The sequence below is a fragment of the Aquila chrysaetos genome, chromosome 1 (genome assembly GCF_900496995.4).
Source record: "Aquila chrysaetos chrysaetos chromosome 1, bAquChr1.4, whole genome shotgun sequence".
In the NCBI taxonomy this organism is placed as follows: Eukaryota; Metazoa; Chordata; class Aves; order Accipitriformes; family Accipitridae; genus Aquila; species Aquila chrysaetos.
Genome location: NC_044004.1, coordinates 45,210,157 through 45,237,934, shown reverse-complemented (window position 1 = coordinate 45,237,934; position 27,778 = coordinate 45,210,157). Strand labels below are relative to the sequence as shown.

The 27,778-nt window shown below is 38.2% G+C and overlaps 2 protein-coding genes across 8 annotated transcripts in view; one reads left to right on the top strand and one right to left on the bottom strand.

Moving 5' to 3' along the window:
• The window catches only part of TMA16 (translation machinery associated 16 homolog), a 31,443-nt gene extending 25,821 nt beyond the window's left edge, over positions 1–5,622 (top strand). Inside the window, 1 exon segment of the mRNA XM_030022850.1 lies at positions 4,374–5,622. The gene's annotated coding sequence lies outside the window, so the exon portion shown is untranslated.
• The window catches only part of MARCHF1 (membrane associated ring-CH-type finger 1), a 257,681-nt gene continuing 230,454 nt past the window's right edge, over positions 552–27,778 (bottom strand). For all 7 annotated transcript variants that reach the window (XM_030022495.1, XM_030022223.1, XM_030022661.1 and 4 more), the window contains 3 exons: positions 26,547–26,727; positions 8,543–8,690; positions 552–4,735 (listed from right to left, as the gene is read on the bottom strand). In XM_030022495.1, the coding sequence (XP_029878355.1) occupies positions 4,434–4,735; positions 8,543–8,690; positions 26,547–26,727 (631 nt within the window). In that variant the 3' untranslated portion in view covers positions 552–4,433. The remainder of the gene's footprint in view (positions 4,736–8,542; positions 8,691–26,546; positions 26,728–27,778) is intronic.

Genomic DNA, 27,778 nt, shown 5'->3' with positions numbered 1-27,778 from the left:
TTTTTGGAAAAGGAGAGAAAATCTCACCAAGTAGAAGTCTAAAAAAAAAAAAAGGGAACATGATCCATTCTGACACTCTAAGGTGGGATTAGCTTTAAACCCTTTAACTGTCCAACCCATCTTTAAAGCTTTCTAACATTGGACATTCCACAATCACATATAACAAACAGTTCGTTCCAAAGCACTGCTCCCCTTAAGAAGTTTTCTTCCTCTTATCCTCCTGCAGTTGAAACCCAGTACTAGTTGTTCATTTTGCTACGGATGGTAACCCAGTTGCTTTCTGAGAGTTCTTTATGGAGTTGAAGCCTGTTCACAGTCTTCCTTTCTGCAAGTTAAACAACCATAGTTCTTTTACAGTGTTTTTGTAGTGTGAGGTATTTTCCTGAGCATTCTGCCAAGGTGTGGTATCCAAAACTAGCCATTCTGAGCTAGCAGGTTTAAGTACACAGCTGAGTATATTGTTCACATTTCTTGCTAGCCTGTGGTCTTGCTGATTCATGTTCAGCATGTGATGCTTTGTATAACAAAGTGACAAATGTAGAATACTAGAGTAATTTGGGTCATGTGTTTAATACAAATACATTTTTTTCACAACAATAAGCAGATATATTACTTTTGTTTCTCTTACCTTCTGTCCTTCAGTACACATTCACCCACAAAAACATACAATTTTTTGTTTGCAAAAGAGAGGGAGTTAAACAAGTAACACAAACTTGTAGTTCCAAATATTATACACAGTAAAATATTTCCATTATAGAGTAAGTTTCATTGCATTATTAGAAATTATAAATGGTTTGTTCTGGTGATGGGGGATTACTGTTTTTTCTACACAACAAAAATAAACACTGCTTTCAGATAGAGCAGTGTTTGAATGGCACAGTTGGACTATTTGAGAATCTTCATAATGCTAATGATAGTCAAAAGTGGTATGTTTATGCCAGTTTGAAATAAACTTTATAATGCTTATAACTTAAAACAGGAAAAGAAACGTGCACGTTCACAGGTTAGGAGTATCTTGTTTAAAATTCCAGATCTGATCTGACACCAGATTACTTCTACCTACCGTCATTAAAACTTTGCTTAAACAAGAATGCAGATTAAGCTCTTCTTGGTAATGGCAGCTCAGAGCAAGGTTCTGCCTTTGTGGGCTTAGCCAGGCTAAATTCCACCATCAGTGTATTTGTCTGAGGTGCACTGTGGCTACATAGGCAGTTTGATACAGATCTTTATTTGATACATCATTTTCATTAAAAAGTCTTAGAATGTATCTTAAAACTTTCAGTATACTGTTTTTGCAGGATAGAATCCTGTGCTTATTAAATTGATACAGAAAATTGTGCTTTGTATGGGAATGAAAAAACATTGGTTGATAAGCAGCTATCTAGTGTCTGTATTAGTGCACCTTCCTTATTCATGCAGACCTGTATCCAAGGCATGGTGGTGTGAACAGCTTCTTGCCCTGTTGAAGAGGTTGCACCCTGCTTCAGAAACAAATTCCAGTGCTGCATGAAATCCCTGAAAGCTCTAGAATATCTAGTGCACCTAAGAAGAGAAAGGGATGCACGGGCTAATACTGTAATGCTTTAAAAGGTTAAAGACTGCTTCAAGCCTGCTGTAATCTCTCTTGCTGCTGACTTGTCTCATTGTCTCAGCAGACAGTGTCCCATTTTGCTCCTTTTCCTGCCGTCCAAATTAATATTTCAAAGGGAGAGGAGGAATTTAAACTCAAGTCCTTCTCCGTTCTTACATTTAAGTAACTGTAAGCTCAGTTGTACATGTAGTTGAGGTGAGTGCCAGAATAGTGTTTTGAAGTTGTTAGTATAAAATTTTGCAAGTTGTCTGTTCTGTTGCTGACCCTTCAGTGTATTTTTAAAAATGTACAGTAATCTTGTTGGATGCTACAAATCTGCTTTCGGAAGCCTCGGGCCTCGGGTATTTTTTTCTTTGAGTTGAATTTTATACTTGCTCAAGAAAAAAATGTGAATTAGTCTCCAGTAAACTGTCAAAATAGGGGATAAAGTACTTTCAATGGGGTCATGATGCTACAGCAGGTCAAAGAACAAGCTGGCTAAAGAAGCAGGGCTACTGTCACTTAGTAAGAAACTTTCTGATGATTTCAGAAAGCTCTTAATTATCTTCCATAATAATGTTCCTTGTCAGTTTTGCTATGATTCATCAGGTTTTATTGTAAACATCATTCTAAACATTTAGATGCAGCTAGTAATTTTAAGTGTCTTAACTTCAGATGTCATGAGGTTTGCTTTTTAACAAGTCGATTTACACTTTTTGAAAACCATGCCTTTGCAGACTGTCTTAAACATGTACAGTTATGAGGCATTCCTTAGTATTGTCATCGTTTTCTGATGACCTTCTGAAATCTCCACAGTGATAAACAGAGAAATGATTTGGTTATCTTATATGTCATTTCAAATGAGAAGCTGCTACAATTCCAATTCACAATTGTATAAGTGAAAAGTTATTTTATATGACAAGTGTGTGTCATTATGTGAAAAAACTTAAACATTAATCCAACTCACCTGGAGTAACTGAGAGCAAATATTATATGTATTTAGGGCCTGTTCAAGCACCAAGATTTTGTGTCTTGTCTAGCCAGATGACAGTCACTTAGTCACAGCCAAATTACACGAGCAATTCCAATACAAAAGAACATAATGGTCTGATAAAAGACACATTTCTTGCTAATACTGCTACTTCCAGTATTCCCTGATCCTTAAGCCAGTAAACACATTCACAAAGGAATGCCTAATATATAAACTCCAATACATCTTAGGCCTAGCACCCTGGATATTTGCAAGAATGGGATGATTCTGTTATTTAACTGTAGATATTTGAGCTTGTAAAGAGGAAATTTACCATTAGAAACTGCAAGGCTTCCGCAGAAGTCTAGTTCGCTTGTAATTGTGGCAGATTTCCCCCTTTGAATCAACCTGTGCTCTCCTATCCTCTTTATTTTGGTTCTTTATTTGCTTGTTTGCTTTTCCTCCTTTACCTAAATACAAGATCAAAAAAGAACTTTTAACTTTTTTTTTTTAAATATACATTACATTCAGGCCCCAGACTTGTCCATGCCAGTACATAACTATTCCAAGTCAATACCTGCTGTTGTGTCCTGATGGTAAACATCACAGGTATGAGAACTGAGTCACAAAATTGGTTCTTTATATATAATTCACCCTGTTGGACACAGTATTATATCTACATTCATTTCTCTATTGCACCCTTTAATGCTATTCACACTTCATTTTTATATGAAAATGCTCAAAACACGAAGTTAACAACTGAACTGTTGAATCTCTAACACCTCAAGTTTACCTGTACAGAGGGAAACCATTGATTTATTTTTTCAGTCAGAAAGATAAAACCTAACTTTTCAGAACAAGGAGATAAAAACTAATGTTCTCTTAAGATATGTAGGTATATTGTCTTACATCTACCTTTCTGTATCATGAATCTTAAAACAAAAAATGGCTTCTATCTTCCCTATGTATCATCCTTTTTCAGACCTTTAATAATATGCAATTTAATTTTGTGTGATTCTGCAGTAAACTGCATTTTTTTCATTTATAGTTCTGCTTCAAAACTTTGTGTATCCAATTAGTGTCTAATTCACTCTTACAAAGTAAAATAAACAGCTGAGCTGCTCTTCCAAATGCATATCTACACATTCTCTCCTTCCTGTACTTATTTTGCTGACAGCTATGCTTAAAAAAATCTGTTGCTTATGGAGACATGAGTTTATACTGGTTGGAATTGCTTACTTTTCAAAAATTCAGGCATATTTATAAACAATGCTACCCTTTAAATGTTTCAAATATCCTTAGTTGACACAGCTGCCCAAACATTCTGGCTCCACTGCAGTCACGTGAACATGTGTTACCATATGATGCTTAGAGAGTGAGTGCTGTGATACAGCTCGCTCTTTACACTTTGATTCAGTTAATGCATATAACTTGATTGGTACCCTTTAGAAGTGTATCGTTAAGAAGATAAATAGCAGATACAACTTTTAGTAGTAAACAGATGAAAGGTTTTTGTTTTCTGTAAACAAAATTATTATATCAGGTCTGTTTCTACTTTCCCAGCCATCCAATTTAAAAAAAAAAAAAAAAAAAGTACTCTTGTCACCTTGGTTTGGCATTGTCTGTTAAACCTGTTCTCTATTGCACTTTCTACACTTCCACTTTCACTACACTTGCTGACTAGTTGAGAAACTACTTCACGAACGGTCACATTCCATACAGTAACAAGTTGCTTTGCTGGATCCGTTTTCCTTGTAGGGTTTTGTTTTTTGTGTGTTTTTTTGTTTTTTTTTTAACTGAAAAAAATGCACAGTCATTTCTACTCTCTTTTAGCATTTGTAGTGTAGAAAACACTACGCCTTATTCTGCAAGGAAGAAACAATGCTGGCTCTGTCAAACTGGCATGACCTCAGATGTCGTTTCTTCAGTTGCCGGCTGAGAGTTTGTACCTGTCTGTGCTACTGGCACCACCACTGCATCCTTGACATCCGAGGTCTGAGTGCACGAAGAGTTCTTCTCCTCCAGTTTTTTGGCGGTGTCTGGGCAGTTCTGAACAAAGATCACTCTGTTGTAGGCTTTCAGCCTGCGCCACAGCTGAACATAAACCTTACACTGCACGTACATGAAGACCAGGCCCCCTGTGAATCCAATGGCCACCACAACGAGTTTTGTCCAAAATGGCCATTCAAGGACACCTTTGAAATAAAACATTTATATTTATTACCATTGTTATACATTGAATGTCAAGTACTGAGTTTCAGTAGAATACTTTGAAAAGAAGCCACTTGCTAAGAATTCCCAGGTGTGTACACTCTATTGGGGCAGTTGTGGCTCAAGTAGAAAACAGCAGCAATGTCCTATCCCATAGGTCAGCCAAGAAACTACATCTGCCTCCCACTTCTGACTTCACCACAATTTGGTGAACTGACTTCACCACAATTTGGCCAAATAAGAAATGGAAGGCCACTCTCACAAAGGAAGCATAATGCTTGATACAGTCACACCCAAAACATTTTACTGGTCTTCAATAATATACCCATATTGAATAGCTTGCTTAAACAAAAATACAGGTACCAAAACTGAGATAACTGCATACCTAGAAATACGCACATCTTCAAGAACGACTGTTTTTTTAATCGTGCTAGAAGCATGACACTGTTTAGGGTACCTGGAACACCAACATTTACAATATTATTAGCTGGTCCTAGCTTCATCCTGAAGCCACACTATAGTAAAAAAAACTAGTGGAAAGGGCTCTTATCTCCTGTATCACCTGCCTTCATTGGTCTCTTTTTTCCTGCTGTCTGTGCAAACCCCCTGAACACACCTGTATCAAAAAGCAGAACTTACGTTCCTATGTACTAAAAAAGTAATTTTACAGTTTTTGGTGTATCTGTTTTTACTTTTCTCATTGCATTGATCAATCGCATTGACATTTACAGAAAAATATATGGCTGCTAACACAAAGCTAGAGATGAGAGCATTTTAACTTGATTATGATATGAATAATGTTAAAATTATTTGCTTTGGCCTAAATGTTGTCTTAAGGTTTTAACACAATAAATTAATGTTGTATTAAGAACAGCCTTCTCCTTGTTAATTCATACTGCTACATCTGCTTTTTTCAACCATTCAGTAGCCTAACATAAAGGAACAGTTACCAGCCTTCCCGTTACACATTGCCTCTGCCTCATCACATTTAACAATTAAATGCTATACACAAGAGTCAGACCTCTGTATCAATGCTTAAGCTGTCAGTCTGAACAATCTGAATAGGTTTATTGGTCCTATATGGAAAGTCTTTGAATAACGTTTTGCTCATGAATCTAGGTATCCTCTTTACTGTTAAACACATAGGAACTGGGTTTTTAATTAAATAAACAAAGAGAGACAAAAAGAATATTAATTATTGCAAAAGCACACAAAGTGTTTGAAGTAGCTGTTGTTTTCCCTGTCTTGGTAACTGTTTAGTAGTACTTATGGTAACAATATATTAAGCAATGGTGCTATCCAATTATTTTTTTTTTTAATTTGCAGCAAAATGAAAGCATACAAAGACCATGTACATCACTTCGTATCTCCCTAATCACTATTACTCTGGTTAGTTGAACTTGCCAGGGACAAATGCTATTATATTATTAAATTTGTTCACAAATGTTTGCAAGCCTGGAACAAAAGGAAGTAACAAAGAATACTCTGCTAAGGTGTCATATCCAGTGATGTGTTTTTTCTTTTCTTTTTTTTTTTTCCCCCCTTTAATAACTGTTTTTAAAAATCACCATCTCTTTCTTGCTCTTAATTATGAAAACAGTACGGTTTGCATCTGACTAAGCCCTATCAGTGGGTAATGACACTTAGAACCAGCAGGTGACAGCTGGAGCACTGAGCTCAGAAGAAAGAGGCTGAATACATGGCTCAGCTTTCCTTCAGAGTTTCTTCCACCTCTTAGCAGTAAAGATGTGCTGCTGCTTCTTCCATGGCAATACAGGAAGCATCATTTTTTCCCTAACTGGTATGGCACAGTGAATTTTGTACCTTTCAGTATATTCCAGGATTGCCATATTTTCACAGACAAGATTTATTAGGAGAGACAAAGCTCAGCTAAGCCTAGACCTGTTTCTTCAAGCAGAGCAAATTTATGTGAAAATTGATTCCCTACCACTGGTGCCATATAAATTCTAGAATATTTTAAATATATTTTAAATTGTCCTTTCTATAGACCAGTGACAAGTTTACCAATTAAGAGGGTTAAAATTTTATTTATTTGCATCATATGCTTTCATAAGGAGAAAAAAAACCCCTTTAAATATTTTGAGAGATACATTTTAAAAAGGGATTTTTAAACTTACACAATATTAACAAACAGTACTAGTATTATTCAGGGCTTTCCATTTTTCTCCTCCTCAAAATATGTTTGTAAAGTGTTTTTCCTCCAGTGTTCACTGTCTTTTTCCCAGCATTTCCCGTTTAAACAGAGATAGTGGAGAGAAAAGCAAACTACATGTATGTCTCTTCCCACCCCCCCCCCCCCCCCCCCCCCCCCCCGGAAACGTTGATGCACGTTTGATTTTGTAAAAGTACCCCTCCAACAAGCAAATTTGGGGGCAAAAGAGTTCTCTTCGCAAATGCGTATTTTTGCATGTTGTAAGCAGCTCCAAGGCATGTCTTTGTCCATTTTTTAGTGTGGAGAATCATCCATTACATTTGGCAAGCACTGAATTCTATACAAATTGTAAATACTTTTTGAGCCTACCAGGATTAATTAAGGTGATTCTTATGTATTCTATATAACAACAAAAATTCATGTTAGCTGTTTTGTTGTGTAAATTCAGCTAATCCACAGAAATACCTTTCCCCTTTTTAATGAGTAGGGTGATGTACTTGTACTCAGAAGTTCAAAGCCATTCCTAGTCCTGTCCTCAGGGCCAGTTCTTTTGAGATGAAAAGCAGGATTACCCGTTTAGAAAGAATGCAAAACAAGACTTTGTAGTATACATTCGTCTGCGACTTACTGAGGCTTGTTACTTATTTTCCTCTCGTAGGCAAGAAAGGCAAGCATCAGGAGTATCATCAAATATTTATCTAACTAGCAAGGCACAAAGCTCCACCTGTTTTGTTTTCCATGTTAACTTCAGAGTATAGCACAAAGCTAGAGACCTTTGTCCCTCTACTGTGCTTAAAGTCAATTCAGATCAAAACTCAAGCTTTTTATCCTCTTCATCATCATGGTCATATTGAAGACTAAATTTGAGACTAAATAGACTTAGATTTGAAATGGAAAACTGTAGGTCAGTTTGGAATATAGCTTCCATATATGGTAAGTATAGTCCAAAAAGAAGCCTACTTATGTTAAACATGCATTTTGTTACACATGTCCAGTTGGGTTTTCAGTATCTCCACACATGGAGACTCCACAACCAGTTTGTTCCACTGTTTGACCACCCTCACAATAAACACAGCTGGACCATGGACATTCACAGTAAAATTCTATTTGAGAGGACGCAGGAATGGCTTTCCATGCTACTTAAGTAAGTCCCACATGAAGGACTAACACAACTGGAACACCGGTCTCTTGGAAGTTTCTATTAGGAAGTTTGTTGATGAAAGGGCTCTATCATGTTTTACAGGATATTGAGGTTCAAGTGGGTAATTGCTATTTTATGACCTGAACTTGCACTGAGCTGTTTAAATTTGGCTAATTTTTTTTTTTTTTTTTTTTTTTTTTGAGCTTTAGAAATGTCTAGATAATGGGAGATTAACCTAGGAAGAACCAGCAGGCTAGTTAAGCTGTTGTAATGATTATACTAAGTAGAGGTCTCTCTGCAGGGGCATAATATAAGCTGTTAACACTGATGCATTCATTATTTCTGCATTAAAGCATTTGATGTAGCTGTGTATCAGTGAGCTGTTATTTAAGAACAGAATGTGACTGGTTACATAGCTGCCTTTCAAAGCCATCCATTGCATTATCAACAAGATTGAAGAAGGTAAAAGATACTTACCGTTATCGTTGCCTTGTTTAATTTCCTCAGCGGTTCTATCAATTAAAACATACAGTGACCAAACAACACAGGTAATTGCAATTATGTGGAATGTGACCGAACAAACTATTTTCCTCCTCTCACTTGTTGTCATCTGTAGTTTCTCCCACTGTAATTTAAATATGCAATAAAAAAAAATCAGACTTGTAAAATTTTACAGTAAACTGATTAGGCCATTCTGGTTCTTTCTACCCCCAAAAACCAAGCAGTAATTAATAAAATAAACAAATCCTTTCATTCTGATAATACACATCACAGTAGTATGTGCATTGTCACTGTAAAATTCATAATAATGATCTCATTTTCACAGATTCAGAGGAATGAAGTTCTGTTCTGTTTCTGTCTGCTTGCAAATGACATCTAAAGTTATTTCACTGCAGTACAGCCATAACGTTAATAGACAGGTAAAAAGCTGAATATTTATTTTAACTTTACCTGATGCACATTTCTGATGGTGAGAGAAGAAAAAACCCAAACATTAGCTTGTAATACTTAAATTATTCTCAGCTATTCTCAGTTGCTTAATATTAGAGGAATGCAACTGTGGAACAGTCTTCCCATAAAATAAAAGCGTAAGAAATGCAACTGCATTAAGGATTAAATTCAATAAAATTGTAAAGATGGTTACGTGGAAATGATCATACGTGATAGCAGACAAACAGCCTCAGTAACACAAGAAGGATCTTCCAGGCACATGTTTGTGAATTACGGCACTAAATCCATCAAATGTTTGTGAATTACGGCACTAAATCCATCATATGTTTGTGAATTATGGCACTAAATCCTATCTTAAGTTAAGGCTATTTTAGGATGAAATAGGCTGTTCTCTGCATTTGAACAATGCAACTCTTGAGGCATTTTTTTTTAATCTATCTCGCTTGTGAAGACATCATTTTTTTCAGCACTTCTTTAAAATAAAACCCGTCTCTACTAAAATGCTTGCCTTTAAAAACAGATGAAAGAATAGGACATTTAAAAGCAAAATGCCTCAGTTCCGATGAATAATCTCAGAGTCGGTCGCTAGCATCTGACGAACGAAACAAGTACAAACCACAATACGGCAGTGCCACCTCGCTGCAGTCATGCTAACGCAAGACTGAACGGTGCATCAGCATCCAAGCCGCAGCACCGACCACCGCAACAGCAAAGCTGCCCCTCCGCTTACTCCGACCTAAATTTAATACACTCGGGCTGCGGCTCCTAATAGTTACCAGGTGCTAAGGCTGGATCAAAACCCCATGCCACTTCAGAGCACTGAGGGGGTATAAATTTACTTTGAAGGTATGATTTTGGCTTTGTTTTCCTTGTTTGGGTTTTTTTTGGTTGGCTGTTTGTGGTTTTTTTTTTTAATTTGGTTTTGGGAAATAACAAATTTCCCTAAATTGCTTATGGCTAGTGTTGGAGATGGCATCTGAGCTAGATGCTTAGACTTTAACCTGAACCGATAAGGCCATTCTTTTCTAGTCTGAACGCTATTTGCTGTCTGGTCACATTTCAAAGGAGCACAACTGCAGTAAAAGCTAAGGAATGTCAGCGCAATGTCACCAGGAGGGCTAACTCTCAGAAATGCTTCTTCCTGCCATTAGTTTTAGAGCAGTACATACTGGGCCAAACAAATTTCGGTCTTTAATGGCAGTTAAAGCTTGCACGTTTCAGAGCTGTTGCCTCAAAATCTCTGGAGCATTTTCTAGCCCTTGCCAGAACTGTACGAACACAAGGCTTAAATAACTGTTTAGAAGAACTGAAATATTTCCTGAGTAATATACAAAGTGACAGAACTAGTAGTTTATTTACCAGCTGATACCTCATTTCAGTTTCTGATACATCTACTTAGGAGTGAAAACGAAGCATGCTGGGTTTTGTACGACAGGCTGGAAAAATGGAAGACATTAAAAAAAAGTAATAAACCAAACCAGAACCTTATATTCATTGTAGTTCATGTAGGTAGTACTCAGTGCTCAGACCAGACAGACTGTGGCATTATCATCCCAGTCTTATCATATCATTACAGTCACCAGGTTACATGGCATTTGACCTGAAGACTTTCATCCTTTTTGCAGTGAAAATTCAATTCAAGCTTTGCAACAGGCTTTCTTTCCAAAGAAAAAGTTGGCTTTGTCCAGATGGAAGAAAGGATTTTACCTTAACCCTTCACTTACCTGTGGATGCTTTATGAGAGATCAACGTTGAACATAAAGAAGAATGAATTGTGTTCTTAAACAGAAATTTTCTGTCATCTCAACTCTGATGCTAGACTTTCTGGGCTACTGGAGAGAAGATTCTGTGCTAAATTTTCATTGTCATGTATACTTGCAGTCTCATTATAGCCATTTTACTCTCTGTAACATACACAAAAGCCTTAGAGTGTTGATCTGAATGCCCAGTCGAATAAAGCTTTTTTGTATGGAATTTTAAAGTTAAAGAAGAATGCTGGTCCCACTGCTCTAAATGTAAACATTTTGTAGGTGGAAAAAAAAAAAAGACAAAACCAAATGACCAACAGGCAGGAGAGGTAAATAAAGGAACAAGATCACAAGCTTCTGCTGAGATTTACAAGAAAGGCGTATCAGGAGAGGGAGCTAGCACAAATGAGCTGAAGCAGGCCTTTTTTCTAACGTGCCATGATCAAATCCAGCCAGAAAGCAAGCCAAGGCCTACCGGACTCCGCTTCCTCCCTCCGGCCCCTCTTCTTCTCCCACAAGACAGCATGCCTGTGTGTCTATTCTATCCACACATACGTTACCACACCAGAAATAAGCTGGCTGGCAGGAGACCAGGAGAGGCCACCAAGGCATAGGTGGTTATGGAACTGGAAGACTGTGCAGAGCACTTCATACTCCCAGTTGGGATACAAGAAAGGAGCAAGGACCAAGGAGAGACTCCTGCTCACGCAGATGCAGAGGGATCAGAGTACTTGGGAGCATTTTACAGCTCTTAGCATCGCCCACAGCTGCACTTCTGTTTTGCCCTGCCCTAGCTGCAGTCCCACTTCTCCTCTCAGCTGCAGTCATGATGGGCTGAGCTCAGAAGGGGAAGTTAAATTAAGCTGTGTGCTCTACTCCTGGTGATCCCTGTGGTAGCTAAGATGTCCTACTCACGTATTTTAGCTTGGCTGAACAGAGAGTACTAAGTGACTACTGTCACTCTCTCCTAGATGAGTGATGTTAGTAGATAAGCCAGCAATTTAAGTTGCCCTGAAGCAGAAAAGCACAATTCACTATTTTAGGATTATTTGCAATAGGCTTAAACAAAAAAATTTAACTGTTAATGTTAGCACAGACTTGCTTGGATAAAAGCACAGTTATGTGAAATAAAAATTGCTTGAAAATCCATAGCAAAGGCTATGAGACAACAATATACTGAGCAGTGAAAGCATCAGCCCCTTTTACTCATGCTTTGTAGTCCAAGACTTGATGCAGCCTAAAGGTGGGTGGGTAAGTTTGGCAGGTGCTACTGTGTCACACAGTGCATTAACGCCTCCTTAACCACTGATAAATTCACCCCTGCTGTATTTTGAAGCTTCTGCGGTTCTCATGGCTCTCTACATTCATGATGGCAAGATAAAAATAAATTGCATCACATTTTATTGTCTTCATCAGCGATCTAGAAAAATGTACAACCATCAGGTTGATGACACTGCGACATGCCACGGATAGAATATCAGATGCCACCAAGAACAGAAAAATAACACAAACGTAAGTGCCCAGATGCAATTTGCCTTGGCAACTTATATGTCAATACTCCTAAGGTGCTCTAGAGACTGGAAGGAGAGAAAGAAATGGAAGACTGTAAGCCAGAGGAGACATTTATAATGACTTGCAAATTATTGAGTCACTAAATTGATAGACAAACGCTGTAGGTTTTGCCCAGCCTCCTCCGAAGCACCCCTTCACTGTTGTACATTCAATCGTTCAACACCCACAGGTTCCTTAATCGTGGCAGCAATACAAACACAGACTGGAAATCATCACAGATGCAGATGGTTTAATGTCCTGCAAATGCAAGCAACTGCATGAATATTATTATGCTCCACAGAACAGGTGTGCTATAACACTTCGTAATATCTAACAACCAGAAGACCTTCTACACAAGTCACCAAACGAATCCACAATGCAACAATATGTATCCCGAGAAGAAAGCCTGACATATCCCCAGCCCCCTTTTTCTTTTCCAAATAAGCTTTCTGAACTCTACACTTGCACTGTGCTCTGCAAACCACTGGAGGGTGGCAGGAGACTGTCTACCTGCTTCAGAGGTTCCTACCAAGAAGCCAGAATGAACTGTCTAAGGAAAGAAGCTGGATTGTAAATGTGATCAGAAACACTCCTCCCATCCCAACTACTACTTACAGACACTTCTAAAACACGACGTGCATCTCAACCTGAATTCCTATGCTTTACTGCCAGAGAAGTTTGTAATAATCTTGAAAGTGGCAGCTGTAAAACTGTATCCTGTTCCAGGTTTCTGCCTCCTGTTTTAGTTTTGTTTCTTAAAGACTATCTTGCTCTGAAACTTAAAGGGAACAGTTACTGATTTCATAACCCACTGTTGCAATTACAAAATGTAGTCATGAGTCTTCTGGGGAAAGAAAGAAAAATTTAAAAAGGAAAAAAAGTAATAGCCTACTCACAGGGAACATCTAAATCATATGTAGCCGACCACTTCCCCTTCCTGTAATGTAGTCTGAGAAAATCCCTGATACTTATTTTAAAGGACCAAAATTTTCCTCCCAGCATGTCACTTCTAATAAAACTTGGTTAATCAATATGCAACAAATAAATATGGATAATTTTTAATATCCTCTGAAAACAGACTGTCTGCGGATATGCGGATGCTGCTTCATATCCTAGATATCCCAATACAGCCTCTCTTCTTACAGACAGAAGTAAATCTGCAATTTTAATTCCCTCCCATACATTAAGCTTTCTGCAAAGCGGTTTCATGATGGCCCGATGCAGAACCAAATGCTTCACACTGCTCACACAAAAGCTGTTGCCACACCACAGAATTGCACTCTGCAAACTTTGCTGCTTGTGTTCCTTTTCCCCACCTTCACATTGTAGCTTTACTCTCTGCCTGCCCCCATCCACCATTTTGTATCTGCATGTTGCCCCCTGCTAGTGGTAATCTTCTGTCACATTGGCCACGAAATTTTGTCTACGCGGATTTCCTGAAGCAACTCTATATCTACTGCAGGTTTGCAGATTCACACCTTTACAACCGAAGGTCTCTATCCTGCAGGGGCTCATCACTGAGGATGCCAAATCGAAGGTGAAGTTAATGGGCTGCTTTGCAACATGCTATGAATGCTTGGACTTTTAACTGCTGGATATTTTCAGGAATGCTGTTTTTAAAAATTGCATGTAAGGAGGCCTGACAGGGGACTCTGCTATGGGCATGACATCGCTAATATTAAATACTTTTCCCGTTCTGACATTTTTCTCCCTATCCATCATTTAGCAAAAAAAAAAAAAAAAAAAAAAAAAGGACAATGAATGTAATGTAAACAGCACCTACAGCTGGAAGGACTTCCTTCTGCTCTCACCTAGAGCTAAAGCCATCGTGCAACATTTTCTGAATTCTTTCTACAATCTAAAGAAAGACTTTGAGCCGACCTCTATCTTGAAATAATCATGCCTGCAAAATGAAGGCTAAAATTAACTACTAGAGGCTGTTGTAGAAACTGCACTCTGCATACAGACTAGAATACACAGAAAAACGTCTGTCTTATCTCAAACCAGGCCTGAAGGATCTAGCCAGCACTTTTGAAAAAAAGGCCTTAAGAACTGGAGCAGTGTATGATGAAGTGAGCCGAGCAGTGAAGATATGTCAGCAGTCTGAACATGTAGCTCAGAGTTATTTATTTTCTGTGGGTTAGGGAGGGTTTTCTGGTCACTTGTTGCAGTACTAATTGGCTCAGGCTCCCCAGTAAACTGTTCACTACTATCAACCTACCAGCTGGAGGAAAGCAGCTGCAACGGTAGTTTGCAGGAATGGAATTTGTGCAGTGGGTGGAGGAGGAAGAAATAATAGTAATAAAGGACAACAGGGCTCCACACATGTCGGGAGAACAAAATAGCCTTGTGCAGATTTGAAGTGCTGATGAGAGATGAGGCTTCAAACCTTGTAATTTGAATAAAAGCATTTTGGGCCACTCTGTGCTATCTAAACAACATGTGGTTACAGCCTGTGCCTGAGGGACTGCATCTTAAAGAGGGTCAAGGTATGCCTCACAGCATCCTGCTCCAAGACGACAAGTGCCCCTCACACAGTCCAACAGAATGTGCCAGGTCTGATGGCTGAAAGGAGAAGGGTTTGGGCCATGAAAACACCTCCTCCACGTTCTTTTCCCCAAACACATCCAGAGCACGTTCAGAGAGGAATAACTGGGCAGGTTCACAGAAAACACAGAAGACATATTTGTCATTGCTTTTTGTCAAAAGATACATCCCAGAGAAGAAACTCTTGTAAGGATCAAGAATAGAAGACCAGAATTAGACCCCTGCTGCATTAGCCACTGAAGACAAAAGTAAAATAAATTTAAGAAATGCCAAGTCGTATGGTGCATCATACAGCCATATCTATGCACAATCTTACCTTGATCTAGTTAACTCATTAGATGAGCTGGTACAAATCCTTCTCTGGCAAATCTGTCTGAAGTTTACCTAAAATCTATTTCTGTCCCTAGGTGACACTAAACAAACCTGGTTGGAATTCAAATGAATGTCTGTGGTGTATTTAAAACACCTATTAAAAATTTAAAACTGAACTCAAAATGGGTGCATTTCTAAAGACAAAGACACTTTAATTGACTTTTATGTGTGATATGCATGCCTAGAGTAATAAAAGCACTACATAATGAAAACTCTCACTTTGATAAACACCTTATCATCTGCAAAGAACTAATAATTCAGTTTTATCGAAATCAAGACAGAGCTATATTTCTTTTTTAAGTGACAGTAGAGCTGGACTTGAGTGATATAATCAGTATGCACTCTTCACAAACTTATGCAATTTTTAGCTGTATATGTCATCAATTAGCAGACCCTTAAAAAGTGTAAAATTTGCGTATTAAGTAATTTGAGAAGATAATTTCTAAAATGAAGTAGCTGTTTTTGCAGTCTGGAAGTACTATTGAGAATACTTGTCATTTACCAACTAGGAGAACTTCAGTACCTGCATCCTAATCATCCCAACACAGACTAAACAAAAAAAATGCTATGCTTTGGAAATACAGGAATAGCCAGACCTCATGTCCCTCTCGGACAGAGGCCAACACCAGATGCTTCAGAGAAACGTGCACGAAACCCCGTGGCAAGTAATTATAGCATAATCTCTCCATATTGGGAGCTTCTTCCTAGCTCCCATCTGCTAGAAATTATTTTACATCAATATATAGAATGCAAAAAAAAAGTACTCGCCAAAGCGTTTACTTTCCAAGCATCCTCTTTGAATGCTGAAACATTAACCAATTCTTTGTTCAATAGAGGTCTACATGATCAGCCTTCAGTACTATCATGAGCTTCTCTTTTACAATTGCTGTTTCTTTTCTTGCCTTGTAAGCTATTTAAGAAAAGGATCATTATCTCCTAGCACAGTATGCTTCAGCTACCTTACCTAAACAGATAATCCTGACAGGTAGACTGCAGGTGAAACATTAAAACACTGGTCAGGAGTGAACTAGCACCATAATGCAAAACTATGGGGAACGTCTGGTACTGAGAACAAGAGGAACGCATCTAGAACTCTAGAAAATATTTACTTTAGGTGCCTGGGCATATGCCTTTATTACCAAAAATCAAAAAACAAGCTGCATATGGGCAACACATAAAGAAGCAAGGAAAAAACGGGTAGAATCTATGTCTCCACTGACTTTTATCACAGTTAGTCAAGAACGGAAGCAGATGCTACTGTTACCTGCTCTCCCCACAGTATTTCTACAATCCTTCTATCTATCAAAAGGATCTAGTTTGTGCGTCACTTTTATTCTCTTTGCAGCTAGTAATCTCCAGCCTCTGTCTACTCTGTCTTTCCAAAAGAGCAGCACAGCTAACTGAAGGCAGGATATTTTCCTCCAGTCACTAAGTAGCAAATGCCTTTAAATCACAGTCCATCTCTCAAACAACAACAACTTAGACACACACACAAAAAAAAAAAAAAAAAAAACCCATGAAAAAAAAGAATACGATAATCTAACTACCATACCACAAAGTACAGATCATAATTTTGCTGTAAGGCCAGTTAAGATGAGATTTCATTTTTCAGCTAAAGCAGGTGGGGGTGCCGCATTTTGCCATATGTACTCTATGGGCAATACAAAATCAGCCATGACACATGCTCAGTGCTGGATTTGAGATGGATTGGTCCGGGGTCAAAGCAACCACGAGTCCGTCCTCCGCTACAGCAGCCATAACAAACCATCTCCCAACAGCCTGTGCCAGAGTCTCTGTCTTCGAACACCAAGTAGCATGGGCTCCCTTTGCACATTTGAGTGTATTTTGGTCTTAAGTAGCGTGATGGATGTGGACAGAAGGCTGGGATGGCATGGTAGAAATAGGAAAAGGAGAGAAATTAGAGAGAAAAGTGGATATAGCAACATGCTGGAAATCAACATCCCATTACCTAGTCTTGTATGTCTCTCTACTTTCTTTAGTCCTCTCCAATTAAAATGAAATTTCTCTGAAGAACTTTTCCCTTAGGCACCGAAGACATAGTTATAATATATGATCACAGTTTTGTTAAAGAATCTTCACTTGAATCACCCTCTCTTCAGTATTCATCACACTGCTTAATTTCCTCGATATCAAATTGTCTAGCCTGCTGAAAAGTATCTTGAAGCATGCATTTTGAAATTAGAGCTGATGAAATAAAACTGGTGACACCTGAAAAGATAAATCAATAAATATACTTTCTGTTTATTTAGCTGTAGTTATAAATGATGTACAAAGTCTTCTCCAGGAGTTGTAACAAAATATTAGTTATTCCACCTTCCACCTAGAAAATATTTTTTTCACCTAAGTTTGCCTTCTCTTAGACCGGTGCAAGCATGAAAATTCTCATTACTGCCTTGTACTACATGTGCTTGGTCTTTTTTGTTTGCTGACCATGTCCTTGATTATCCCATTTGATACACTAGTAATTTAAACACTCTTTCCAATATGTAAAATTCCTTAGAGTTCTAATTTGTTTCTTACAGAATAAGAACCTATAGCCATTTACCTGGAGAACTTGCTGTGCAACCTGTCCTACAGAAGAGTGTATTACATCGCTACACCCCAAGGCCCTTCAGCATCATGTGTCATAACAGGAATGGGGAGATGTACGGCAGCAAGCGGAGGCAAGAAGGGTACAAAGGTACCTTCAGGTGCTAAGATGTCTTGTGAGAAAAATACAGTTGACTGGAAACAGAAAGCAGCCATACCTGAAAGTCACTGGACGAAGACTAGCCGTTTGGTACTGTCGGATGAACCTCAAGAACATCTTGCATGTCTTTTAATCTCATCTTCTATCCTTCACTTTTATAGATCAAAGATGCTCTTACCAATTCTTCCCCCTGCCCCCGCCCCATCACCCACTGAATTAATAGCACAAGTGAACCTCAACACTAATTCTTTTTATATGGTCATTATTTTGTTCCTGAAGTTGTAAGAGCAGCTGACCTACGTTGTATAGAAAAGGTAACTTGCCTTCTGAGCTTCCCTTAACCAAATCAGTCTGAATCGTTACAAAGATGTGGCTTGGTTTAAATGTCCTTGTATACCAAAAGCCTGGTATTTTTAAATATATTGTTGTTTAAACATATCTAGACATATCTTATTTTTGCAACTATATATATAGTATATATGCATAGGTCTGAATTGCCACGTAACCAAGATTACTAAAAGGAGCTGATGTGCTTCATTATCTAAAATACGACTTTAGCAAGAATACTGATTTCCCAATGAATAGCTACAGTTACCTTCTCTGTCTTTTAGTTTTCCCACAAGAGAGATTTTTTTGATCCAATTAAATAAAAATGAAATAGGGGAAATTTGTGCTGAGGAAAGGCTACAGTAATTAACACAAAACTACAGCCTAGTGCTCTGGCAAAGAGCTGAGGGAAGCTATTCATTCTGAAAGACCTCCGACAAATGCCACACATTCCAATTTTGCCATATAAAAATTGAAGCAGATGAATAAAGTTCTGAATAATTCCTGGAGGAAAAGTTCTTTTTTCCCAAGTAATTTCAATAAAATGCTACAGGAATAAAATTAAATTAACATCAAAAATCACAAAATATACTGAATGAACTGATGAGTAACCCATTTGATCATGTTTTAGATCAAGTACTGTATTGCTATGTTCAAGAGAAGGCATTTTGTGCATGCATTCCACCAACAAGCAAGCATCAGCCTGTGAACTAAAACTCAGTTCAGATCATTCTCACATCAACAGGTCCCAGGCAAAATAAATTTGAGGCAAATAACCACTAAAAAATTGTATGTGTTAGTTATGTGAGAGATTAATACATACATTAATCAGATCACTAATAGCAGCCCACCCCCATTAGAGCTGGTAAAATCCCTAGCTTCAAAATTAAACAGTAAAAATGGCATTTTTACAAAAGTCCATGAATAACAATGACTGGTTTAGGTCAATGCTTGGGTTGATTATGGTCTTTAAATTTTATATTACTGCCTAAACAGTTAGTGTCAGGGCACGCTTCCATTTACATTTTCTTTAGTTGTAAAGCCAGTATCAAGAGATTCTCTTAATCATTTTCAATGCTTCAGCCACCCAGCCCCTCCTCTGTTATAACTATTGATGGGGCCAAGTGGTAAAACAGAACACTGAAAGGGCTGAAATAAAAAATGAAGAGAAGACCCTAAGTTCTTAAAAAATGAGAGGCTGATGAACTGCAGGATGGGGTAGGACCCTCTAAGTAAAATGGAAGTGAAACCTTTTGATGCAAGTTGCACCTGTGAAACAACTCAGACCAAACTGTTTATTTCAGCCTCAGAAAGCACAGAAGGATTTGTACCTCCCAGAGCTCATGTTCATGGTTCTGTGCAATAGTGGGTAACACCACCAATACCCAGAGCTGGACAATCTCCTGAATTGCCTTTGCTTTTGTAAATGCTACTGAGCAGCAGAAGTAGCAAATTTGCTTACTAGCAGCTAATTAGAAGAGGAAACAGTTTCATTTTCTGGCATAAGATTTTTTGTTTGCTTCTTAAAAGAATGCAAGTTCAAAGCAATGACAATAAAAACATCTTGTTCTGCCTCCAGGAAGGATGCTGCACATGGGGGTGTCCCAGCACAGTATCATCGAGGGCTTTTTGCAAGCCTGAGGGTATGTTATGATGGTTTCAAGGTATGAGGCACAAGAGGTGAGAATCTCTCCTCAGAAGTCCATGGGCACTGGAACAGCTGGGTGAATAAAAGCTGTGTTGAATGGAAGAGAAAGAATTATGGAGATAGAAAGCTAACCCAAATTCTACCAATATGAGAAAGCTAAGCTCTATTATTCTTGTTATGGCACAAAATGCAAGACAACATTACTCTGCAAACTACAGCATGCTGTCTATACACAGATAAATTCGCAGTAATGCTCTATTACTCTCTCTCAAAAATTAGGAATACAACTGAACAAAGTAGTCCCTTGCATCCTTGAGGCGTCACAATAGAATATAAATGCTATAGAATTATTTTTACCTTAAAAGCTTTAATATACACATTCTCCCTTGAGCACAAAGTTATTCACTACAATGACATGATAGCCAATAAGAAAGTAATAGCTTTGTGCCTTTGTGCATACTGGTGAAGTGTCTGACCCCACACATTACAAGAAATGATTTGAGGCTAGCAATGTTTTGAGAGAGTTTACTGGAAGAAAGATAACACCGGAGCAGGTTGCCTTGACGACACTGTGTAGCTGCACCAGAAATCAAAAGCAAATGTAGGATCTTCTCCTATGTTAAGGACTGCAAAGAATTCACCAAACTGGGCTATTCCCACAGCAAGTCAATGTTACCTGACCTATGCAATATTAGCTATCGCTCCTTATCATGAGCCTTATTAGAAAACTGATAAAAAAGCCAGATGGTTTATACTTCACAGCACAGGGCAATAAGAAGTAAACAGCAAGCAATACAGTAATGAGTGCTCAAAGTTTCTTTTTTTTCCTGGGAGACTCTGCAGGTCACTTCTGGTTCTGAGAGTCTGCTCTGGCAGGAGAAGTGGTTTCTAATGGCGACCACTTTTGATTCCATAGCAGGAATTCACAAAGGTGTCTCTGCAGGCTATATCACTTTTGGCAGTGATTGCCATATCCTTGAACAAGGAATGTAAATAGAAATTATCCAGCTAGCATTGAACCAAAAATAAATCAACACCCTTAACATATTTTGCCATCACTGAATTTATCATGCGTGCTACCAGATTTCATCAAAACAAGATTTATCCACAAAGCATCCAGTTATGAATGAATTCCTCCAGGCAGTCATATTTTTAAAGATTTACTCTTTCTATAGGACTGCATTTACCACAGAGAAGGGAGCTGAATCTGGTGCTCTCACACATTATCCAAGAGCTCTAACAACTGGATTTAGCATAGTGCAGGTGATGACTGTTTTGTAAAAAAAGGCACCCTATGCAGGTTTAAGTCCAACAGGGGGAACAAAAGATGTGTCCCTGCTCCAGAGTGGAAAGATAGAGTCTGGGAGAAATATGGGACTTGAAGATTCACTTTACACTTTCCTTTTGTCTATCATAGAGCAGCACTCTGATTTTCTTCTGTGGCTTCCACAGGTGATTCATTTTATTTTTTAAGGAGTGTTTGGAATTGCTGATTTCTCTGCCTTACAGCTGGGCATTACCCACAAGTTGTCTGTTGGCTCAAACCCTACATCCTACTTGGTTACACAGCTCCTACTGATCCGATGGTCTTGCTGCAAACAGAGTAACTTTAACCTACTATAGTAAAACTAAGTATTTGCTTTTGATCCAATAGTTAAATCAGCATCATACCAAACAGTTGAAATCTCCCCCCACACTGATTTAACGAGTTATTCACTAATCTGACCACAAAGGGGTCCTGATATGCTTGAACTAGGTTTTGCTTTGTATGGAAATTTGAGTTAGCCAGTTCCATAACTTCTCTCCAGGACCTAAATACCCTGCTCTGGGCAGTCGTGAAGCACGTATCTCCAACTGGGACTTAAACCTTTGAATCCTGTATGGGAGTTAAAGCTGGCATGGACATTTTATCACTTGTTATTTATAAAATAAATGATACCAGGCAGAGAGAGAGAGAGCATTCCTTCCTTCTCTTCTAATGACAGCAGCTGGGTACACGAGAAGTTCCATGGAGTTCAAGGGTGTAAAACCCAAAGAGAGGCACCTCGTATCACATTTAGAAGTGCTATTTATCACTATCTAAGCAAATACAGAATACAAGAGGAGTGAACACTTAGAAGATATACAGATGCGTTCAAAATAAACAAGATCAAGTTTCTTTCATTATCAGTATTTTAAGACTGGCTTTGCTTCTGTTTAATTTAGCAGAAACTTATCACTCTGTTCTAAAAGAACACTCTCAATCCTCTATCTTTAAAAGGGCTGACTTCAGATACCCCTTCTACCAGAAAGAAAATCAACCTCAACTGGTACAGAATGCTTCCCTAAACAAAAAATTGACTCGCTCTTCCTTAATGACCAAGAGTAACTACATGGTAACAATGCGCAATATTGCTTATGCCTCATATAAATAAGAAATTATTTGTAAATCATTTAAAACATAAAACAAAATCAGGAGAGAAAATAGACATATCTGACACCACAGAATAATCTGTTGGGATAATGCATCAAAGTAAAACATCTCATCAGATACCAGACGTCTTAAATGGACAGCAAAATTTAAACATGAAAAGTATTTTGAAGTATAGCGAGACACTGTGGAGAAATCTCCATTTGAAGACATTTCTGCATTTTAAGCCCCTTTTAATTTGACACTTTTATCCATTTCATACTTACAGTATTTTCATTCAGTTCCTGTTTCTACTATACTTCAAACACCAAATTCAAGAGATATGAAAAACAGGTGCTACTTTACCAGGATTACCAGGATTCCTTTTAAAGAAGAAGTGATGTTCTCAGGATGAAGCTATTACCTGAGAGCTCAATAAGGAACTCACACAAGCTTCCTGCCACTTTCTAATTCCTTCCATGATAAAGTCACTTTATAAATGAGGAATTCTGCATTATGAATTGCAAATGCTGAAAGGTAAAGCTACAAATGCAACTGTATTATTTATAGCCATAGATAGACATAACAGAGACCATGAGAAATAAAACAGGCACACTAAGCAATGCTTAATATTTAATCTCTAAATTTATATTATAGCCAAGTAATTAGACCTGCTCAAATATATGAAACATTTGCAATGCCTGTTGATCAATGCTTAAAGGGATTACTTCAATGCAAAGACCCACTAAAATGATTAAACTAGGTTTTATTTGCTGTCTGGTGCTTTCAGGGATTCTGTAATTAAATAACTGTTGCATATTGGCACAAGCCTATTGATTTAATAGAGTTATCTTGATTGATGTTAACTTAGTATGCTGCACATTGTCACTTATGGGTGCTAACAGCTGTGTGACACGATATTCAAACATGATTTTGCTATAAAACCCTAGACTTTGATAACAAACTGTTAGGAAACATGTTGGGTGCATGAAAGGCTGAAGCATGAATAAAGATGGTAATTCACCAGTTGAATCAAATAGTTTGTTTTATATTTAAATTCTGCTTTTGTGATACTGCAAAAACAAAAGTATAGATACCTTTAATTAAGCTCTGTGGTCTGTAATTTTCTCCCTTCATGAGACCAGCGGTTGGAATGTTGCAAAGGTATTATGATAAAATTCATCACAATGAAGTAATGCACAATCCAGAACTAAACTTTAGAATCTCACATCATGAGTAAGGTAGAGATTAAAAATCAAAACTGGTTGAGAGATGTGACCCTTTCACTTGTAGAATGCCACTTCAAATCCAGGTTGAAAGGCCATGGAAATGGGATCTTCTGGAGCTGGCCACAAACTTTCACTTCAGGGGAAATAATTTCCTTTTTTTTCGTTAATAGAATGAGTTTCTTATGGAACTGAATAGGTACTCTTCTGTTGGAACTAAATCTGTGGTCTTTTGTTTAGGAAACAATGAAATGAAATCTGTTTTCAGAATTTCTCAAAGTTTATTAGCAAAATAAATCATTTTTTTTGTCACTTTTGCTGTTCCCACTTGGCATATGGCCAAGCTGACAAGAATTGCATCGTTTTCAGTTACAACTGCCACTGCTTATATGTCCTTATGACCAGAGAATTCTAGAGATTTGGGGAATTTTAATTCACTACTGCCAGGCTGGACATAGTGCTGGAGACTGAAGGCTCTCAGAGTCTAGTACATAGCTAAGCCTTAGCAAAACCTAAAGCTCTCAAGAAGGTCTGGAAATCCTAGAGTCTGTAGTGCTTTTCAGATCCTGCATCAAGGAGACAGGATTGTGGAGACTTTCAGCTTCAGGAGCTGCCTGTCCCACAGCACTTTGGTCGCTGGTAACCAGACTTCACGCCATCTTCTGAAAAACCTGGACTCCTAGGGAATGCCCCACAGCTGAGGTCCTGGCCTCCGTAGAAGCTTGCAAGAAATTTGACAGTGTTTCACTGGAACTTTCCACTTTTGCAAAATAGATAGGTTTTGACAAAACAGCACTGTCAGTGATTTTTATAGAAGATGTTTGGGTGGAAAGTTACCAGGCAGATGTACTTACTCGGCAGGTCTCTTGGTGATCACTCTTTCCTCCCTTACCTTGTCTTTGCTACAGCTGTCAAAATGCTCAGTTTACAAAACAGCTTCTCACAAACTGTTCAGTGTTTCGCAAATTTGTGAACAATGGTGATGACAGTGCATACGCTTACTAGGGATGATATATTTAGTTTAATATAACATATGAAGGGTGTCACAGTTGAATGCTATAAATGCAAAAAGGATAACTAGTTTTAACTTTGAAATATTTGGAAACTTTGGTTTTGGTTTCTGAAATGGGTGCAAATTATAAGAAAGGATCTATAATTAGATGTTGGGTCCATACTATACAGACAAATATTTGTTAGCACTGCATTTGAAGGGGGGGAATACTGCCAGCATTTACTGCCAGGCAGATAAACCACATTTGAGTAGTGCTTTGAGCAGAAACAAAAACATCCTGTCCGATAGAAGAGGTTAATCTTTCCTATGTCAGAAATCAAAAACGTACCTGAGAACCAATGATAAGCTGAATAAGGTGGTAATCATTCAATTAAGAAATGACAGACTTGCAGGAATTACATTACCACTCTGTATCTGCCACTATTCCATAAATTTCTTTCAATTAAAAAAAAGGCGGGGGGGGGGGGGGGGGGGGGAGGCAGCAATGACCACACACACACACACACACACAGTTAAAAGTGCCTACTTCTGATATCAACAGTTATGCACATTTTTCATTCCTTTTCTCCTTGGACACTATAAATTCTGTTTCCGTTTTTTTAAAGATGCTCTGTTATCTAATGCAATCAGGAAAAGGCTTTTGTAAAAAATACTGATATCTGTATATTCTCTTGGGGAAAGTGGCTGTTGCAAGTGTACTTGTTAGATAGAAGGTTAAAGCAATTTGTGTTGAAAATGGAAACACATACACAGAAAAAATCCCCCAAAGATATGCTACAGGCAGGGGATTTTATACAATTATCTCCTTCCTGTCAGATTAGTTAAAATTTATCTGCAATTACTAAAACTGAAGTCAATGTAATAAATTTGTTAGCCATCAGTTTTTTATTTACATCTGTTTCAATTTCCAGTCTACCTGGCAAGATCTACCTGGCACTTGAGAACTGTGTCCTTTCCTATCACAAGCTTTGCTTGTCAAATCAATCCCAATTCTCTCTTCAACAGTGGTTTATCATCAGGGACTTACTAGAAAATTTCTCTGGATGGGAAGTGAGAAGGAATTCCATTTGCTCTCCTTTCTCTGAACTGCTGCTACCTGTGCAAGGCTGACAAAAACAAAATGTCTTTTGCCATCAAAACACTACTACATATGCATATACTAGTTATAAGCTAATAGTTTCTACATGTTTTTCAAGGGCTTTCACACCGAAATTTATTTTAAATCAAAACTTGCCCTGTTCTAGATTGACTCAAACTTAAGATGCAAGAAAACCCCAAAACGATGAGAGCATGATAAGAGAAAAATTAGAGAACAAGTTATTCACTCCAAAGAAAATAAAACCCACATACATTTAAAAAACTCTTCACCTTCCCTGTACTGACAACATGTGTACCATTAAATTGATTTATCCTGCAAAACAGATGAGTGCAGATAACATACATTTGACTTTCAGGATGCAAGGTCACCCTGTAGTTTAGATTCCATTAACTAATCTTAATGTAAGAGTGATTAATTTGCCCACAAGTGTAACAGTTAGAACAGATGCAGCTAAATTGATTGACTGCGTTACTTCATAATTGCTGTCTCCACATTGGTATAAGCATCATTCTCAACGAGAAGTTATGGGCTCAACGTAAAAATTACTGGGCGAACTGGCCTGTGTTATTCAGGAGTGAAATGTGATGAGTAAGATTTCTTTCTGGCTTAAAAATAGGCAGATGAGCCAATAACAACAAGCTGAAGATAAAAATTCCAAATATAAAACCCTATTTGTGCATTTATATTGCATGTGTGCTGAAAGAGAGTCTTTAGTCAAAATCCTCTGCTGCTGTAAATTAAGTAACTGAAATGTAGAAATAAAAATCACTGGGACTGATGTAACAACAGCAAATACAAAGCCATTTTGGACAGGCAGATGTTTCTTTGGTTCTGCCAGTACTTTGCACAGACATTCTGGCCATTTGACACTTGAGGATAATTACATTCAAAAGCACCATACCTTCCGAAGAGGTTTGAGCTTGGTCTCCATTATAAAGTCGTACTTGCAGAGTTCACAACAGCGTGTGTCTGAGCTCTTAATCCACTGGTGCAGGCAGGCCTGATGAACAAAGCGCAGGGTCCCTGTGCAGCGACATGGTGTGATGAGGGGACTTTCATCATCTCCCTCACAGTGACAGATCCTGACAGGAAGGACAGCAAGAGCTAGTGAGGGAACTTGCCAACCAGCAATGCAAAGGCACTGGTTTATTTACACTGCTTTTTCATTTTCAGACTTGACATTCGTAAGACGCCAGGTATATGACCTTTCAGGTTGAGGCCCAGGAACATATTCTTTGTTCCCTTCTGCCACTTAGTAATTACACTTCACTTAGTTATTTCTCTTTGAATTTGCTGTGTGGTCTGAAGGTGAATCAATGGAAATAACACTGTTTTTCCCTTTTATGCTTGGCAAAACCTTTAAGACAAATACCAGTGCTCTTTCTAAGAGCTGAATAGTTCTTGGTCTGTAAGCAATGCCAATAAAATACTCAAAGTTAGCAGAATCTAACCCAAGCTGAAAATGTCTAGTATGAAAAGTACAAAAAGTTCCTAGGATACCTCTTTGGAGTTACACAGTTAAAAGGATTAGCGAACAGTTTTGGGTACTCTGGAGTCATGTGTATGGCACACTGTGTACACACATGCATACACTTTTTAGGAGGCAGGTGTTAAGAAGTCATGGTCCTTCCTTTTTTTCATTCTCCACTGTCCCTTTGAAGCAGATAGCTGCGTTATCTGGGAAAACAAAACCTACAGCTGTAAGCAGACCCTAAGGTAGAGGTTGGTCCCAGAACTGTTGTTATTTTGTAATGGGATACAGAGCTTTTCTCTTTGAGGTTTTGCATAAAGTGATCAGTGCCCTAACATCACAATCTGATGGTTTCCTTCTGTGACACATGTCTAAATGTCTTCCTGATCCTCCCTTCTTCCAAACAGACTTCTGATCATATCATGAAAGCATTCACCCATCGAAACCAATGACAGCTTTATTGGCAAGCATCTCTGTGAAGGCAGAGAAAGCTCTATGGTGAGTGGAAGGCTTAACCGAACACCTGAAGTTAAGGAGGTTCACCTCAACGAAGAGTAACTCCCTCCCATCCCCATCCCAGAAAAACACAGCAAAGCACCTAAGCCCTAATGAATGTCCTAAGTGTCAAACTGGCATGCAGGGGAGGGGAAAACAAAAAGCTG